We start from the raw sequence: 18,505 nt of genomic DNA, 5'->3' as shown, positions 1-18,505 counted from the left end.
CACAGATGAAGGCTGGTGATCAGCCCTACATATGACATGTCTGCCCTGCCGCACTCAGAGCTGTCCTCAGGAAGACCCTCTCCAGGGAAGCAGCACTAAAACTTAATTGTTCCTCAAAGAGAAATGGAAACTGAAATGTGAATGATGGGAAAAGAAAAAAAACAAGCAGAAAAAGGTTATTGCAAAAGGAGGAGTAAAGGAATGAGTTACTATTTGAAATGGTTTCTGTTTCTGTAAACAGTAAATAATAGACCGTCACAGCTCTGTGCTTTATGTACATTTTATTGTGTTTCGGAGAGAATTGCATACAGCCCATCAGGTTACTCTAGCAGCATGTAATATGTTTAGTATGTGGCCTGGTCTTTTTTTTCTTCCAGCCATTCAGCGTAATTCTTTGCAGGATGGTGTGCTGTGAAGGGTAGCTAAAACTAACAGAGTTTTCTGAGACATCTGTTCCTATTAAGGTTAATGACATCTTTTTTCTTCCTGGAAAATTCCTAACTATATTATAAAATTATGAAAAAACATACTGTTCCCTTGTGGAAATTCAGTAATATCCACGTATCATTTCCTAACAGGGGTACCTGAAAACGTTCCTCTTAGACAAAATGTACTGCCAGTGTCCGAGAATGTTTTCTTCAACCCAAAGCTTTTTATTTCCATTATTTTTGTTGTTATACATCACCATTTCAAGGTTTGTTTTGTTTTTGTTTTTAATGAAGAAAAATTGCGTGGGTTTGAGTGAACAAACTGCTATTCTGAAAAGACCTCTGTGTTTGCCACAAGGGAAAAAGTTCTAACGCTGCTGCAACGCTTTTAATGACGTACCTCTAAAAAAGAATAAATTCTGGTGGGTAAATATTAACTGTCTGGCAGTGAGAAGGGTATTGCTCAAGGAAGTAACGCAGACGTGCTTGTGAATGACAGCTGAAGATGCTTGCACCTCCACATACTTCATGCTACCTCTGTGACACAACACATTGCTCCCAGCCTCACGCCCACAAGTGTCCTCTTGTTGCATTGTAGCTCTGTGACCTAACTTTGCTTCTAGGTGCAAAATAAAGGGTAGAGTTACTTTCTTGACAAAAGAGGCTGCCACGAGTGCATATGTGCTATGGCATGGGGCAGGAGGAAACAGCTGCAGAAGGGCTGTAAGACTGGAGCGGCCCAAGACTTTCTCTTGAAGTCATGGGCTTAGTTTCTCCTTTTCTGCACTGTATTTTAGCCAGTGCTTTTGCTATGATGTCAGTGGAGTCATACTCATTTTCCGCAGGTAGAACTCCACAGACAAGCAAGTATGTTACTTGGGAAGTCCCTCTACACAAAACTGTCTGCAATTTCCCCTGTAATTAAAAGCAAGAACTTTGGTTCCGCATGACCTTCTTGCCTATTACAACCCCAGGTTATCATTTGTACAATGATTTGTAGTCAAACCTAACTTTAAAACTAGGAATTGGAAAAAGCCCTATAAAAACAGGATACAGAGTCCATATCCAAATCATTAAAAAACAAAAGGAATCAAGGCTTTCCTTGATTTTGGATAGTCCGTAAATGTCTTGAGATAGTACCTGAAAGAGAACGAGCAAGAGAATGAAGATGCATATGAGCAAGAAAATTGCACAGTTTCAATACAGCTCAGCTGAGGTACATTAAAATGCCTCCAATCTACCTTGCTTTGCAAGCTCTTTGTGTTACTCTGTAAAACAACATTCCCAAGGACTTACACTATTATTAATTCAGGAATTCAGTGAACAGGAGCACATCTATTCCAAAGTGCTGCAGAGGCTGCAAGAAGCCCTCGGGAAAAGTCATGTTTACCAGCTCAGTAACAAGATGCCTTAACATGGAAGGAGCAGTGATTTAAGCAGAGCTACTTAAATGACCATCAGGCCCACTTAACAACTTTTCCAGTGCACTGCTGTACTTTCACCCAGTTGCAAACAGGTCAATATGCTTCTTGTATATAGCATTATAATTTTCAGCTTTACTTTGTACTCCAGTCCTGCCTCTCTGCCCCTCCCTGGCATTTTGCAAAATGCATCCCACGAGCAAGAGGCAGCACACTGCAGGAAGCAGTTTGAGTTTTGATACCTGTGATGGTGGTAAGCACGAGGCCCAATGCAGCAAAGAGTGAAAAAGGCAAAGGTGAAGGCTGGTAGGGACCAGGTAGCGATGGCAAAACCAAACCATTCCACAATTTCTCCAAAGTAGTTGGCTCCAGAAACATAAGTGAACAGCCCCCCTGCAATGAAAGACAAAATATGCAGTTTTTATGCCATCTTATGCACACGGAAAGTTCCTTTACCTTAAGGTCAGCAACTGAATACCTTTCTTATTCAGAACCCATATGAGAAACTTAAAATGACTTCCCTGAAGCCAGAGTAGCCAGGACAAACTACAAAGAAGGATCTTGTACAAGAATCAGAAATTATTCTAACCAAGAGGTTTCCAGCACTTTCACAATTGTTTATTTCCTTTTGCAAACAGAAAGGCTTAAGGAAGCCGTTATTAGAATTATATAAATGTCAGTTATTAACATCTTCCACTCTGGGTAATGCAAAATCTGGATCTCGGTTCTGTATCTTAGCTAATCACAGCAAGCGGAAGGTAAGTGTTGGAGGTAAAAAATGGGGGCAGAGGTGGTAATAGAGAGGAGATGCGAGTATCCAAAGCAAGCAAGCAGGAGTCAACACAGAAATCAGAACGTCCTGGATCCCCACCCGTGTTTCTTCACAGAACTGGGCATTTCCTGGTTCATAGCTCTGACCTACATCCAGTCTTCCTCACTAGGACAAAAACATACCTTGAGGAATCTTGTAAGTGACTTCCCCAGGTTTCCTCAGCTGGCGCAGCAGGAGATCGCTGTGAATATTGATTCCCATTCCCAGCAGAAATAAGAGGAGGCCTTTGAAAGAGAAATGGGAAATGGATTAGAAAGATAGTTCCTGGTCTGTCCCCGTTATCCCTGCACAAGGGATATGAGAACATTTGTGAGGTTTGTCTTCGGAGCAGGCAGATATGAGGCCTAATGTGATGTGGGTAGATGTTTTTTCTCTACTCAAAAGATGCACAGCTACTGGGAAGGTCATAGACCCTGAGAAATATGAGTGAATGATGATAAGATACGTTAATGATCTAGAAAACCAGTCATTCAAGAGAGGCCAGGGGGAGCCTGAGGAGCAGCTATGTATTCGCAGCCCCCGGGGATATCAGGTAGCCAGGTAGTGGATGGGCCAGGAGAAGGAGGGGGCCAGGAATGAACAGCATCACAGAGAAGTGGATGCTGAAGAGAAAATGCAGCAACTGACAGAATTCTGACAGCAGCTTTACAAAATAGGACCTAAGACAGGCCGATTTGGGTTTGCTGATAAACAAAGTAACCAGAAAGGTTAGCTTGATGCCAAAAAGGGTCCTCTGCCTGCTACTGCAGGAGGGGGTTGTCACTGTACCTTCCTCCAGCTTCTTTGTCAGCTGCTGCTTGCTTCTTCTTGGGGCTTATTATATAGTAGAGAAAAAATGAAGAAGGGCAAGCTAGCAGGGCAGGCTCTATACCACATCCACACTGACAGCAGCCTGCCACAGCTGACTACATAACTGCTGAGTCACTACAGAGCTATATGCAAGGTTCATTAATCTCATTTTACCGCTGTGAGAAGAGAAGCCCAGAGAACACTTATCCAGCACATCACCAGAATAAGGAGAGGTGCTCAGTCCACCACAAGTCAGGCCATTTGGGCAGAGCTGAGGCATGAACATGGAGCAGCCTCTCACTTGCTGAAGGCTGCTGACAGTTTCTGACCAGAGAGATTCATTGACCAGATTCCATTTAGCTGCAAAACTAGATTGAGGGACTCTGCAGGTGACATGCCCTACATTTCATGCTACATTAGACACTGAGAAAACCACATCTGACAGTGATTGGGGAGGCAGGAATCAAGTAGAGGTGGTGCATGCTAAGCAGCAGGGCAAAAAACAAAGTGCTTGTAAAACCTCAGCACTCCCAGTAGCAACAGGAATTTGGGAAGAAGTTGTAGAAGAAGAATATGTTGTTTTAGCTCGATGTTTTAAGCACTGCCACTGCTGCTTTCTTTTTAGTTCTTTCTTCCCACCACACACATATATATGTATAATTATTATCCAAATTAAGTAATGAATGTAGCATGTTCTTTGATGGTTATAGGAGCTGCTGCTACACAAGGATTTTTAAGATGGGATGCTGTGAGTTAAAACTGAACTTTTATCTGCTACTTTCAACAGAGTATGGAAAGTACCTCAGTTACTTTATACTTGCTGCATGCAAAACATTTCTTCTGACCTCCCTGTTCAATTTTATTTCCATGTCTGCATTTAAAAACCATCCTCTGTGCAGCACCAGCTGTGTAATACACCTAGCTGCCCTTGCTCAGTTATTCTCCCTGGGCTTTTACAGGGTGAAATTCAGCTTGGCTATTAAGTTCAGAACATAAAGGAACATTATTAACATACAACCAGACTGTGCATGATCTCTAATCTACCCACGTGCCCTACACAAGAAAAAAGAACCCTTTGTCTCTAAAGCCCATTTATGCTGGGGCTTTGCACTTTGCCAGTCAGAATGGCTGCATGGAGTGCACACCTCCCTGGCAGAGAGGGAAAGCCACAGTTTACCCTTGCACAGGGCCACTGTTTGATGGACATCTGGCTGAGAAAGGGCATATCCCTGCTCAAGCAGCATCAGAAAACAACATTGGTGACTTGAGACTGTGCTCCAATACCCTACGTCATAAGCCTTCAGTGGTAACTGCTTAGCAAGAATAAATGTCACCGCACATTCAGTTGTTTTATCTGGGCCAGAGGGCATGTTTTATACCTATCTCCATCACAACTGATCTGACTCATGTGTTCAGTGAAGATTAGGATGTAATTCAAAGCGCTGACAAATTGCTTGGAGATTAGATCTTGGGAATCCTACAGCTGTAATTACCTGATGTAAATCGGATGTCGGTGCACCAGTCACTTGGGTATTCAGCACAGTAGATCAGGTAGTACCCTTGGAGGAAGCCATTGTAGATACAAAATAATGTACCAAAGAAAAGCAGCTGCAGCGGGAAAGGCCTGCCTCTAGTGAAGAAGGGGTAAATAAATGTCCTAAGGTAGATAAGAAAACAAAGTCAGCACATTTCATGATAACAATATATTGGCAGTTTCTCTGCTGTAGGAAGAAAAACCTTAACAAAATACAAAAAGTCAGGAAACATTAAGAAATGGAAAACAACTGTAACAAAGCAAGACCAAAACCAAATCGGAATCAAGAAATATGTTGCCCATATCCACATTTTTATGGTCTTTTGAGACAGAACACAGGAAGCTGGAAATCTCATCCAGAGTCACTGTGGCCTCAAGAATGTCTCTCTGTCTTCCTCTTCCCTTGTTGGTAACTGGAGGAACTTGAACCACAAACAGCACACTCATACTAAGACCTTGGCTGCCCTTTGCTACAGAGAGGGGCAGTGCCAATTGCAATACCCATTGCCCAAAGAAGCCACAAGCACTGTGGAGGAGCTTTCATATGGAGAAGATGCTCCTGACCCCACCACCAAGGCTGATCCCTGAGGGCTTCAACCCATCATTTGGGTATATGGGAGTGTGGAGTTCAAGGCTACCACTCTGGTTCTCCCATCCTCTGTGTTATGTAGCCTGATGGAAAATCCCCTTTCCCAGCCTCTACCACATCATCCTCAGGAGTGTGAAGAGGAGGAGTTATATTAATGGTTGTTAAATATTTTCTTACCTGACCAATTAAATTCTATATGTGGTAAAATCTACTCTTTTTTTTTTCTTTTGCCTTCCTGGGATTTGTGTGTTGCTCATCATAGCAGTACATGAGTTCTACTGATAGGTAATCCACAGTCTGCACTGCCAAAGACACTTCCAGTACGCTAAAGTGTAAAATATAATCACATTATAAATCTAGCTTAAATCTTATTAAACACATCTAAAAGTGATTAAGCTGAGTACAAATTACAACACATCAATGTATTTGCTACTTTCCAGAGTGAGATATGCCAAATTTCTGGCAATTAAGACAGATATAATGATGAAGTACTAAATATTTCTAAATACAGTGTAACCTAAGAAGAAAACATTTTTCAAGCAGATATATCACATTTGTTATAGTATGAGATTTCCTATAGCACGGAAGGGAATGCTCTTTGGAGTCCTGTTACCAGGAATTAGTTCTGGCCTTCAGGACCAAGGTGCTGGAGTAGGGGAGGCCATCTTCAACATCAGACCTGCCTGCAGAAATAATATTGGCAAACTAGACCCGTGCAGCTGTGTTGACCCAGGATAGAAATACATCCTGTATCTTGCCCTGGAGAGCAGACCTTCCCCTCCTGGTACCTCTGAAACATCTATATTACTCCCTGTGGGTGTTCAAGCTTTCAGACTCACTGGAAGGAATGAAATGCCATCAAAGCATGTTGCTGTGTTGATTGTGTGCAATACCTGGTGATGGTCTGCATGGCACCCCATTTAAGATCTGACTACCACTGGGGAAGGATCTCTTCTTGGGATTGCTCCCTGTGGAAGCTTTCAGCAAGCCCAGGATAAGGGTAAGCTCCATCCATTCTTCTCTAACGTAATGACTTGTTAGCTTGACTCTTCTGTATATTTCCTAATTATAACATTGGTTATCCATTGATTACACACCTGGCATCGGTGAAACTCCTCTGCATAGCACTTCTGAAATTCCCTGTCTGGATTTCATTGAAGAATCCATGTTATGAAGCAACATTTCCTGCTTGACTAAATCCAGAGCTCTGGATTCTCTGGTTCTCAGTATCTGGACAGTGCCAGAAGTTTCTGTTTTAGTACAGCCCTTGTCAGTTTGAATTGTGGGCACACAGATTATTCCTGGTGGGTTTTGATAAAGAACTGAAATAAAATGAGGACATTTGATAGGATTAAATAGTACATGGAAGAGTTTGTATCGCTGCTGAGATTATTTTGCCCTGTGCAAATCAGAAGAGGATCAGAGGCAACCATTTTAGAGGAGCAGATAAAAAATTGGCCTTTTGGATTTAGGCCTATGACAAATTTGACCTTTTTTTTCTAGTGCAATACCGATGACTAATTCTTTTGTCCTTTATCCTCTTTACTGGCCAAATACATCTGACTAAACCATTGACAACAGTTTCCTTTAAAATGAACGAATAATAAATTATTCTCCTTCTTTTCTGTCATTTCTTATCCAGACTAGCATATTTCAAAGACAAAATGAGACATCATTGCATCATATTTTATCTTACATGGAGTATATCAGCTCCCTTGAAAACTGTGAAGACTCTCACCTGAACTGAGGGAAAAACCACATGCAGAGCATCCTACTTCTAGGTTCCTCCAAAGATCTCTGGACAAATTTTTAGTCACTATATTTTAAGGAATAAGAAAGATACACACTTTACTGACAAGCTTGCAGTCCAGCTGTATAAAACAATGACAAACCCATCTTGTCAGGTTTATTTCTGAGCATTCTATCTAAAACAAATTGCTCAGTCTGTAATCTCTGAGCTACTTGTGGCCTACTTAAAAAATTCATCCAACTTGAAGTCTGTTCACAAGAAAGCCCATTTTGTTTTGCAGTCTCTTAGGAACAGGATCAGGACTGAATAAAAGCTTCTAGTGGAAAAACTCACCTTTCCTGGGGAAGGGATGCAAGCATAAATCTGATTGAGGGATGGGAGGAGGACTGAGGAAACCCTGAGACAGACAGCACCATGTCTGGGTTTTGTGAGTTCTTGAGAAAAAGGGTGATGGAGAATGGGGTGCCTGGGCAGCACTGATCGAGTGAAAGACAGCAGAAATGAGAAAGGATTTGGAGTGGCAAAATAAGAAGAGACCTGGAAGAGATTCCCATACTGTACCACTGGAGCTGCTGAATTCAGAGTGGAGACTGAAGTTAGCAGATATACTGGAGATAAAAAAAAAATAGCACTGAATATGAGAAAATAATCTGTTTGGGGGAGCAGAATAACTGTGTGCAAGTGTTCTCATGATACTGAAAGGAAGCAAGCTCAGATGTAATTAATAAACATACTTAATACAATACACAAACAACACTGAAGTAAAGAGCTGAGCAGGACTGGAGGAAGAAGGGGGATAGCCACAGGTTATGAATAAAGGCAAGCCCTTTAATAAAGAGGAGAAAAAGTCTGGGGCTTTGGAATGCATATTCATTTTCATACTTCAATACAGTAATATCAGTTATTGCTGGGGGGGAAGGAAAAAAAAAAAAGGAAAAAAAGGGAAAAAAAAAGATGCATTTGGCTGCAGAAAAATCTAAGGAATCTGAGCAACATAATGCTAAATTCCAACAGTACAAGTGCCTAAAGTCAGTCATCTTGGCAGTCTAGTACTAGTCAGAAGAGCATGATTGATTGTTACACATTTTAGGTATGCTGTATGGTTAGGATAGTCAGAAGGATGTATACAGCATAGGGATGAAAGTGAGTCCTTTTCACATAGTTACATGCAGGAATTATTACATGTGATATACTTAATAAAATACATATTGTTGAAAGAAAAAGAAAGGAAAAGAACAGGATTTAATAATGAGTATTTGTTTTTAATTGGTGAGGAAGGACTGTGTTGGCTTGACTCCCAAGAATGAACTTTTGCTCTTGTAAATTCATTACAACAGCAACCAGGTTTCAAAAGCATTTTGAAAATCTGTGTACAAATTATTTCCTTGCTTCTCTTGTCTTCCAGTATTTCTGAAGCTGTCACTGGAAAAATCTGGTATCTTCCAGTGATTAACAGCCAGTTAGAACCAACAAGGGAGACTTCTTTCTTTTCATAGTTTAAAAAAGGCACTGAATTGTGAAAAATATTGAATCATTGTAGTCTTTCCAACTGGCTTTAGCAGGTATATCAGTAAGTCCTGCAATTACTATACATTTTCCAAAGGGAAGCCAAGAACAGTGTTCTTTCCTTATTCTCTGTAATTTATTCTGCAATGGCAATTTCCAGTTGTCACAAGCCTGGGGCAATGGAGCTCGTGTAGGCCTCTCCCGCACTAATGTCATCCTTACAGGCCAAAGCACTGAGAAGAAAATTGAAGGAGATGAAAATGGAACTTAAAGCCATCTTGGTGAAAGGGAGACACTGACAAGGAGCTGTGGAGCAATTAATTAGCTGAGCAAAAGAAACCACAGCACAAACAAAACCTTTTGCCCAGGCTGCAGCCTGAACTCAAAGCCCAGCCAGCTATATCAGATGAAACCCTATCTAATCTTAGTCCTGATTTAAAATTGTATGAGTGGTGGAGGACAAGACTGGGGTCAACGTGACAAGACGCTGTGGTTGTACCCAACCACAATATTTCATGCTTGTCTCTACTAATTGGTAGTATCTAAAGGACAACTGTGCTTAAAGATTTACCAGAATGTCTGTTGTTTTATCTAAGCAATGGTGTGTCAAAGGCTTAGCCAGCCAAATCATATATTTCAGCAAGGTATCTCCCTCTTTCCTTCTCCAGAAATAACCATTTGATATTTATGAAGACAAATCACTTTGTTCCTATTGCTAAACTATGGTTGTCTGCCAAACGCATGAAACATGTGCCAGAGTAACTTGACCAGACGCTATTCTGTGCACTTCAAAAAGCTTAATTCTCCACTGGAGCAGAGTTCAAAGAGTCCACAGAGGCTCAGAGTATGAGCAGAACATAAGGATGCATCTGCATGAAAAAAAAATGTTACAAAATCAAGGATGCACAAAAGTGCTCACTTACACCTGCACTAGACTGTATACCCACTGGTAGCTATTGATGGTGACTACACTGAAAAACAGCATTTTGTAGCTGAGGATTTACCCTATCAAATAGTTTCATTATGCTCTTTGTATCTGTTGTACTTTCCATGGAAATAAATAGGAGGCATTATCACATATTTAACTCTGAAATTTGTTGGCTTTGCACAGCCTTGGTAGGTCACTACATAACCGGGACATAAAACAGTGCTGATCCAGTATTTCCAGTAGTAGCACTAGGCACCTGTTGACATCAGAGGAGGTGAGGACCTCCTGGTTTCCTCTCCCCCTGTCCTAAATGCCCATGTGGTTGGTTTGTGTGGTACCTGGTGGAGGATGCTTTCCAGTTTCCATCTTTAGCTGGGGAGCCTGTCCACTCTGGGGGAGCTATGGGCATGTGCTCGGGGGCAGCAGACTTACTGCTCCCATCTGTGGAGAGCCAGCCCCCAGCTGCAGCTCAGCCTGAGCAGCAGTGTCTGGCACAGGAGACCACAGAGCAGGACAGATTACTGGGGGCTACATGAGACTGAGATACAGACCTAAGGACATGAGTGTACAGGACGACAGACAATTTCTACCTGAGAGTCTCACCCCTGAGTGAGGAGGCTTGGCACATTTGGGTTGTTTATTCAGCTACGTTAAGCAGTTTGAGACTGTGAGCTACGTGTTGATGTAAAAAGCACACAACAAACAGTGAGAAAATAAGGTCATAATCTAATGTGGTTTTTCTCTAGCTCTGTTTTACAGGTGCTCCTATCAAAAACAGTTAAAGGCCCTACCTTTGCTGAGAATGCTTCTGTGTTTCACCATGCAGCAGGACAATGGCAGAAGGATTTCTGACCACCTCACCACAGCCCACAGGGTTCGAAAGTGCAGCACTGGCTCATCTTCCTTATTTCTTACTATGTAAGGAAATGCTCTGAGAAACTGAAAGATTCAGAATTAAACCTCTGCAGCAGCTCAGGCTTGTTACATGTTAGAAAATTCTTCTTCATAACCAAAATAACCAGAAACTTTAGATTTATTTTTTTTCCCCAGGTTTGGAGCCCAGTGCTTTCTTGAAAAATAAGATTTCAGGCCTTTTTAGCAGACTTGTTCTCTGCACATATTCAAAAACACAAATAGTTGAACAATAACAACATTTCAAATAATTTTTCATCTTTGACAGCTTTGCGCAGTCAGCTCAGTTAAAACAAATGTCTTGGGATAGTCTGATTAAAAACATGAAGCTTCATTCCACTTTTCAGACCAAGCTCTGTCCTCAGCTGAATCTCTACTTCAAATTGTTTCAAAAACAGTGAGGATTAACTTGATTTTTGAAGGAAAACAGAAATTTGGAGACACAAGTATATTGTTACGATGACAAAGCAGGAAAGAACTCGAACTCTTCGGGCCCACACTGTGTTTGAAGAACTGTTAGTATCAAATTATTTAGTGTAACCATTTTTACCAAGACTATAGAAGTTGAAAATGGAAAACACAAGCAAAAAGCATGAAAAGTCCCACTTGCATGTCTAAAAATTAGAGGATGTTTTTGAAATGACCTGAAGTCCCACAATTGCGCAAACTTGCATCCTGGGTCTTGAGGATTACTGAGCACGTTCGATTTAATTAATTTTAAATACCTCTATTTATTGGCAATATCATGCCATTGTCAGTTAGAATCTCAAACATATCCTTCTAACAGCAGTTCAATCTGATAGATTTCTACAGCTGTTACACAGAAAGTCACTTCCAAAAAAATGGTGGGGAAAAAAATGATTATCATTTCTAAATCCTTAGGTTCACATTTTGAAGAACATGGTTGAAATGTCTTCCATTTGGAAAGGTAGTAATCTGAACTGCTTCTGAACCCATATGACCTCATGTCATCTATGTCAGTACAGGCACAATGAGGAACAGAATCGGAAATGGCCAGGTCATGTCCTGAGTTTGCACTTACATTAAAATGATCAAAAGACTTAATATCCTCTAATATCCTGTAATAAAAAGAGCTACCATGGGCTATCTCTGATTCACAGTCAATTTGGCTTCCTTCCAGAGTGCATATTACACAAGATTTCCTAGCAAGATTTCCTAGCACATAAAATTGCTATGTGAAGCACTCGTTACATAGAAAACATCGGTGTTAGTGTCCTTTGCTCCCCAGTTTTACACAGATACTGCCTTCTCACATCACCTCTTCCTTTCCACACATCCACACATTCTTAAAATACCTCCAGGATAAAGACTTCACCACTGGGCAGCCCCTTCCAGTGCCTAACTACTCCTCAAGTAAAGAAATGCTTCCTAATGTCTAAACTTCCCCTGACACAACTTGAGGCCACTGTCTTGTGTCTTACTGGTTGTCATCTGCAAGAAGAGGCAAGCACTCTCTTCAATGCAGCCATTTTTGTAGAGCTGTAGAGCTACAGAAAGCAATGAGGTCTCCCCTCAGCCTCTTTTTCTCTTCTCCAGTTCCCCAGCTGCTCCTCATAGCTCTTCTTCTTACCGACATCCATCCCATGAGTGTTCAACCTTTTGGCTTGCCTAGGCCACACCGAGTGAATAGGAATTGTTTTGGGCTGTATAGACATAAGTCTGTATGTCTATGCCTTTTGTTTATTTGCATGGAAAATACAACAGATACAAAGAATAAAGTAACACCATTTAAGAGAGCAAATTCTCAGCTACAAAACACTACCTTTCAATGTAGTTGCCACCATCAGCTGTACATTTTTGCCAGTGATGAACAAGAGCCTGCATGCTGCACAGGCTGCACTGAGCTCTTGAGGTATTTCTCAAAGATTTTAATGGAAATTTTACTCTTCCTGCACTTAACCCTTGACAGTAATTGTTCAAAGTGTGCATAATGCCAAAAAATGATGGCATGAGTCAGAAGTGACTGTGAAGTGATGACTTCAATTTTGAAGGAGATACCAAGAATATAAGTTACATCACTGGCCATCCAACAGATGCAGATCCTGGAGTGTGGATATGTTTATAATGGTAATACTACAAAGTTATTTCAAAGGTTTTTATTTTCATCTGATTTCCCCCAAACTAGGAAAGAACCTAAGTATATGGGCTTTTCAGTGCACAGAGGGGCTTGAGAAAAATTCCTGTTGTCAAATTAGATTTACTGACTCATTAAAAAAGCACTATCTTCCCCATAAAGGCTGCCTCTTTTATGGTAAGAAATCTAAAAAATAGATTTGTGGACCTTGAAACAGTAACGTTCTCAACAAATGCTTTGCTGCGTGTATGGAACAAATCTTACCTCCTTTTCTCCTTTCCCTTGCATTTTATTTCTGACTTAAAAGAGCAGCCCTAACAGGGGAATACCACTGACATCCCACCATCAAAATGTCCTTGTTTGGTAGAAGCAATGTTATTTTAAAGCAAAAACATTTACTGAAATGCCTGTGTATAATTTAGTCTTTTTTTTTTTTTTCTTCTCTTCTTCTTCTCTGTCAGCCCTTTACAACTCTTCTCATTTCAGCAGCAGGAATCTGGTAATGGACCAGGCAAAGGAAAAGCTTCTGCAGCCTGCTCCGTGTGTACCATACTTCCCTTCCAGAGGACAGAGCAGACCCTACATATATGGAGCTTAGATCAGTGGACTGACCGTAGAACAATAAACATCACCTGGGAGGCTACATAGTAATATGGGGCAGCACACAGGAGTACAAAAACCTTGAACAACCAAGTATAGTAATTAGGCCTTAGTAGCACAGTGGGAGTGTTGTGCATGACAGGGAATAGAGAGCAAGAGAATGGCACACAGAGGTACCTATCTGGGAAGAAAGCTTTGGCTATAAATACAGAACCATAATGGTTTGTAAAGCTGTGTGGCAGTGACAAAATAGCACAGAAAAATCGGCATCACGTAGAAATATCCTCAATAACAGGCGTGCCATCTTGGAAAGTTGTGAGGAAAGATAAAAGTCTGAGTTACCTCCAGTGTAGAGTGACCTTATGAACCACTACCTGTTTGTTTGGTGTTTTTTTTTTAAAGGTGATGTTGATTTGTAGAAAACCAAGTGCAGGCACAACGAATGGGTCACTTGCAACCAAAGGGAGATGCGGATCCAGCTGTCTCTGAAAGAACGGGCCTCTTTGTGCCCTTCAGTCTGACTTGAGTGCACTTCAAAATGCAAATATAATTTTTCTGTAGTCGCAGAGTAAAACATTCTGTAGCTCAGAGACAAGACTTTCCCCTTGCTACTGTTGAAGGTGACATCTCTTGTCCTTCTCTGTCTTTCTCATTTTTTATCTAGTTCTAGTTCTAAGAGAAATGCAGTATTAAGGTCCATACACAATTCCATTGCAATGCCATCCTCTCAAGACCTTATTCTGTTTCCCCATTTGGTTCTTGAAGCGGGGCTGCAAAATGGAAATGCAGCCAACATGCTTCCTCCTGCCACCTGAGGGCTTCAGCTGCTCTTCCCACACAGCCCCTTCACAAACTACTTTTCAAACCAAAATCCTTCGTAAGTCATTTATGCCAGGAACAATTCCTGTACGCTCGTTGTTTCCTGATTGCGGATTTTTCCCCCAGAGTCCGCTGCAGATGGCGGACTTGGCATTTACGGCTCTTCTCGCTTTCTCCCTCCTTTTCTCTGCCTACACGCACGAAAGCGAAGCTGTGAGCTCACCTCAACCAGACGCGATAACGTTCCGATTCTTACGGGACGTTCGCTTTAGCGCCACGGGGCCATTTGGATTTGATTAAATCACCACCGCGCTGCGGTAATCAAGAACGCGTCGAGGGAGCCGAGGAGCTGGCTCAGCAAGGCCAGCAGGCAAAGAGCAGGGGAGCGATGTGGGATTCCCTTGGCAGCCGCAGCTCGGCTTCGGCCCTTCCCGAAGCCGCACGGAGCGCACCTTCTGCCGCCCGCCGCGAAGAGGACGGCTGCAGCCTAGCGGCGGCACGGGGAACGGGCAGGGCTGGCGGAGCTCAGTGCGCTTTAGGATCGGTACCTCCGAACGTGGCACCGCGTACAAAGGCACGGCACCATCATTACGCCGGCTTAAGGCTGGTCCTACGTTTGTGAAAGGGGAACTTTATCCCGGAGGACCGCGGGCTTGACGGAGTACGGCGTGCTTGAGCCGCTCCGAGTCAGGGGTAATGTCCTCTTACCGCAGCTAGTACCGGGACACGAGATAAACCTAAACCCTCCACAACCGCCCTACAGTGTGCAGCAGCCAATCCATCAGAAATACGATGCGTGCTCCTGTACCATCTGGATCACACAAGTGCAGCCGGAGGAGCTGACGGCTCGGTAACAAGCAGGCTGAAAGATGATCTGATTACTGTGTAAATGATAGCACGGTCAGAAAATACTATGGCACGTTACGGTAGTGCAGAGCGACAGTCACCGGGAGGAAATCGAGGGGAGCCAAATTCAAGCACATTTTAAACACGTCAAGTGACAGCAGAAGGATTCACAAGACTAAACTACCAGAGGAAACAGCAGATTCTCTATAGAATAAATGGTGGATTTTCTGTCTTCTTTCAGACGGAGCCTTGGAGGTACTCAAATATCTGCTTCAGATAAATGCGAGGTCCTAAGGCAGCACAGCGGGGCTGATGGACAGGAAGGTGGAACAGCCAGCTCAGTGGCCATGACAAATCTCCTCTTCTGTAACAGCCCGTGATATTCTGTAATATTCCTTCTGTAATAGCTTCTGTTTGAAACTGCCCTTCCACCAGCACGTTAGGTGTAAGAGATCTGACTAAATTAGGAGCAGTAAGAGCTTCCCTGCAGAGACTGGGATGGCACTAAAATATGTAATGATGTCTGAGGAGACTTTTCTCTGCTCAAAAGGGGGTATTTTCACACAAGCATAAAGTAATGCTGAAACACAAACGTCAGATGATCGGAGGAGGAACAGCTTAGCGGGATGAATTATGACTAAAAGCAGAACATCACTATTCACATCACGGTTTTGAAGTCAAAATACTGCAATAGCTGCCTTCACTGAGTTAATGTAAGTTTATCACTGACCAGTTGTATATTGTGCCATCATCAGGAACACATTTAAAACTGTTGTTGGCTTATTTCTAGTGCAGATAATTACTTGAAAATATACGAACTATGGCTGTTATGTCAAAGTGCTGAACCTCAAATTCACGGATGAAATGCCCTGAGCCGGAAAACTCCTCGTTCTCTCTTTCCCTCTCTCTTCTACATAACAACGAGCACCGGTACCTAACACCACACTTCGGATATTGATTGCTTTGAAAGCATCCCGCTTTGCTGCGAAGAATAACAGCAGAGTGACACGCAATATTAGAAACGAAATAGGTTGTTATATAGACTTAGCTAAACGAGAGCTTTTACTTTTATGAGGGAATAAGTATTCGCTGGCCACGGGTGAGAAGAGTCCCTGAGTGATTTGAGAAAGAAAACGTAAGAAAACACGGAGCTTCATCCCGAGCCCCGCAGCAAGCAGAGCCCGGCTGAAAGGTGGTTAACACGTCAAATATTCTAACACTTGAAACTATTTCCCCCCCTGGTTTAAATGCATTTCCTACAGCCTATATGTATTTGTTTCCGTCCCTCACTACCTGGAGAGACACCACAGCTGGTCTTTCAGCACTGAGATTGCGGGTGAGTTGCAAAGACTCATTTCTGGACCATTATTCCTGGCGTGTTTTTTAATTCTAGGAAGGAAAAGATTAAAAAATAGAAATAGAAATTTGGATTTAAAGAAGTAGAACCCTCAGAGGGAGGTTTTGCTGCAGCAGCCCCGCACGCTGCCGCACTGAGGGACACGGGGCGGTCGCCGCATGTGAGAAGGCCGGTATTTCGTGAGCGGGGAATCACTGACACCGAACGAGGGTCGCGGCTTCGCTCTACAATGACAAGAACGAAGCTCGCCGGCATTCACCGACACACCTACGGCGGAATTTCGGACGTAAACACGCACCGAATCTCACAGACCGGGTCTGCTCACAGACTCTGGCCGGCTGGGCCAGAGGGACCGCGGCAGCCGTTCTCCCCTCGGGGCCGTCCCCACTCTCGTCCCCCCCGCCCCGAGCGCTTCGCACGCTCCTTTGCGTAACGTTTGCTTTCGTTTCGTTCCAAACTTCGTTCCGGCTTAGCGAAACCTCTCTCTCTCTGCCGGAAAGAGCCGTGAGCATCGCCTCCCCGCATCGCACCGGCTTCTTCTCCGCGCCCCCCGCCCTCCGCCCCCGCGGCCGGGCAGGTGCTGGCTGCCTCCCTTGGATCGCCCTGCGGTACCTGTAGAAGTAGTGCCAGCAGAAGAGGCAGCAGAGCAGGCGGCAGCCCAGCGGCTCGAGGCGGGGCGGGCTGCGCAGCGCCAGCAGCAGCGCGGGCACGAGGAAGGAGGGCAGCTCCTGCACGAACCAGGCGCAGCGAGCCGGCAGCCGGCCCCGCGGGCGGCACAGCCGCTCGTCGTGCTTGCCGTAGCGCGACGGCACCCGCAGGTAAAGCGAGAGCTGCAGCAGCGCCAGGGCGCCCAGCAGCGAGCTGAGAGCCAGCACCAGGCTGGGGAAGCACTGCATGCCGGACGCGGGGCACCGAGGCGAACGGCCGTCGGACGGTGCCGGCCCCGGTCTTATTAGAGCGGCGGCGGTCACCCCGCCCCGCCGCGCTGCCTCCCATCGCCCGGGCCCGTCAGAGGGCGCAGCCCCTCGCTTCCATGCGCCCCGGGGGAGCTGCCCGCAGCCGGCCCCAACGCCGTCCTCGTGGAGCGGGGTGCTGGCGGACAGCTACGGAGCTACGGGTGCGGGATCCCGCTCGCATGGCCCGTGCGAGCTTTGTAAGCCGAGCTCCCGCAGAAGGGCTGCCAGAACGTCAAACCGAACAGGCACGGCGGCTCGAGACCGTGAGTTCCAGCTGCGTCCGTGACATCGTGAAGAAAGTGCTTGGATACGGCTCAGCAAAAGGTTGGACGCCGTGCAGACTGCCTGAGAAGCCGTCCCCTTAGAGCAGGAGTGGTGCTGGATGGGGTTGTGTGCTAACGTGGGATGCAAGAGGCTTAGGTTCAGTCTATGTATCAGGAGGTGCTGGAGAATGACACTTGCCATCTGCAAGTGAAAGGAAAGCTGCTCTGGAGCAGAGCTGTGCAGATATGCTAAACATAAAACAGAAATGAGTCCACAGTAAAACAGCTGGAGATGAGGAGGTAGCACTCAGAATACACAAGTTTTGGTGTGGTCTACTTCAAGGAATTACTTTAGAGCAACAGAGTTGTGAAGAGTCTGGAATACTAGTTTTATGAGGGGCAGCTGAGGGAACTGGGATTGTTCAGTCTGGAGAAGAGGAGGCTTGGGAGAGCCCTTATCACTCTCTACAATTATCTGAAAGGGAATCATCCTCTTCTCCATTGATTCAAGATTCAATGACCTTAAGATGCACCAGGGGATGCTCAGGTTGGATATTAGGAAAATCCCAGGAAGTGGTGAGGCAGTGGCACAGGCTGCCCACAGGGATGGCAGAGTCACCATCCCTGGTGGTGCTCAGAAAGTGTGTGGATGTGACACTGGGGATATGGTTAGTGGCCATGGTGGGGATGGATTGCTGGTTGGACTAGATAACCTGAGAGGTCTTTTCCAACCATACTGGTTCTATGATTCTATGAATCTAAGTGACCTCCCATATATTGGAGGCATGTTAGAGACAAAGAAACACATTATGTGTACTCATGGAGTGTATCTTCTGGCTTAGTTTAATTAAAAAACAAAAACAAACAAACAAAATATCCA

The 18,505-nt window shown here is 44.1% G+C and overlaps 1 protein-coding gene across 1 annotated transcript; it reads right to left on the bottom strand.

The window, feature by feature from the left end:
• Positions 1–266: 266 nt before the first annotated feature.
• On the bottom strand, positions 267–17,333 carry SRD5A2 (steroid 5 alpha-reductase 2). The gene is made up of 5 exons (XM_015857728.2): positions 17,019–17,333; positions 4,964–5,127; positions 2,804–2,905; positions 2,092–2,242; positions 267–1,568 (listed from the first exon to the last, which is right to left on the bottom strand). The coding sequence occupies exons 1-5, from the start codon at positions 17,300–17,302 to the stop codon at positions 1,502–1,504; spliced, it is 768 nt and encodes a 255-aa protein (XP_015713214.1). The 5' UTR covers positions 17,303–17,333; the 3' UTR covers positions 267–1,501.
• Positions 17,334–18,505: the final 1,172 nt, after the last annotated feature.

Source organism: Coturnix japonica, chromosome 3, assembly GCF_001577835.2.
Source record: "Coturnix japonica isolate 7356 chromosome 3, Coturnix japonica 2.1, whole genome shotgun sequence".
Classification (NCBI taxonomy): Eukaryota; Metazoa; Chordata; class Aves; order Galliformes; family Phasianidae; genus Coturnix; species Coturnix japonica.
Note: the sequence above shows the minus strand (reverse complement) of the source record. Positions and strands in the feature narration are given on the sequence as shown.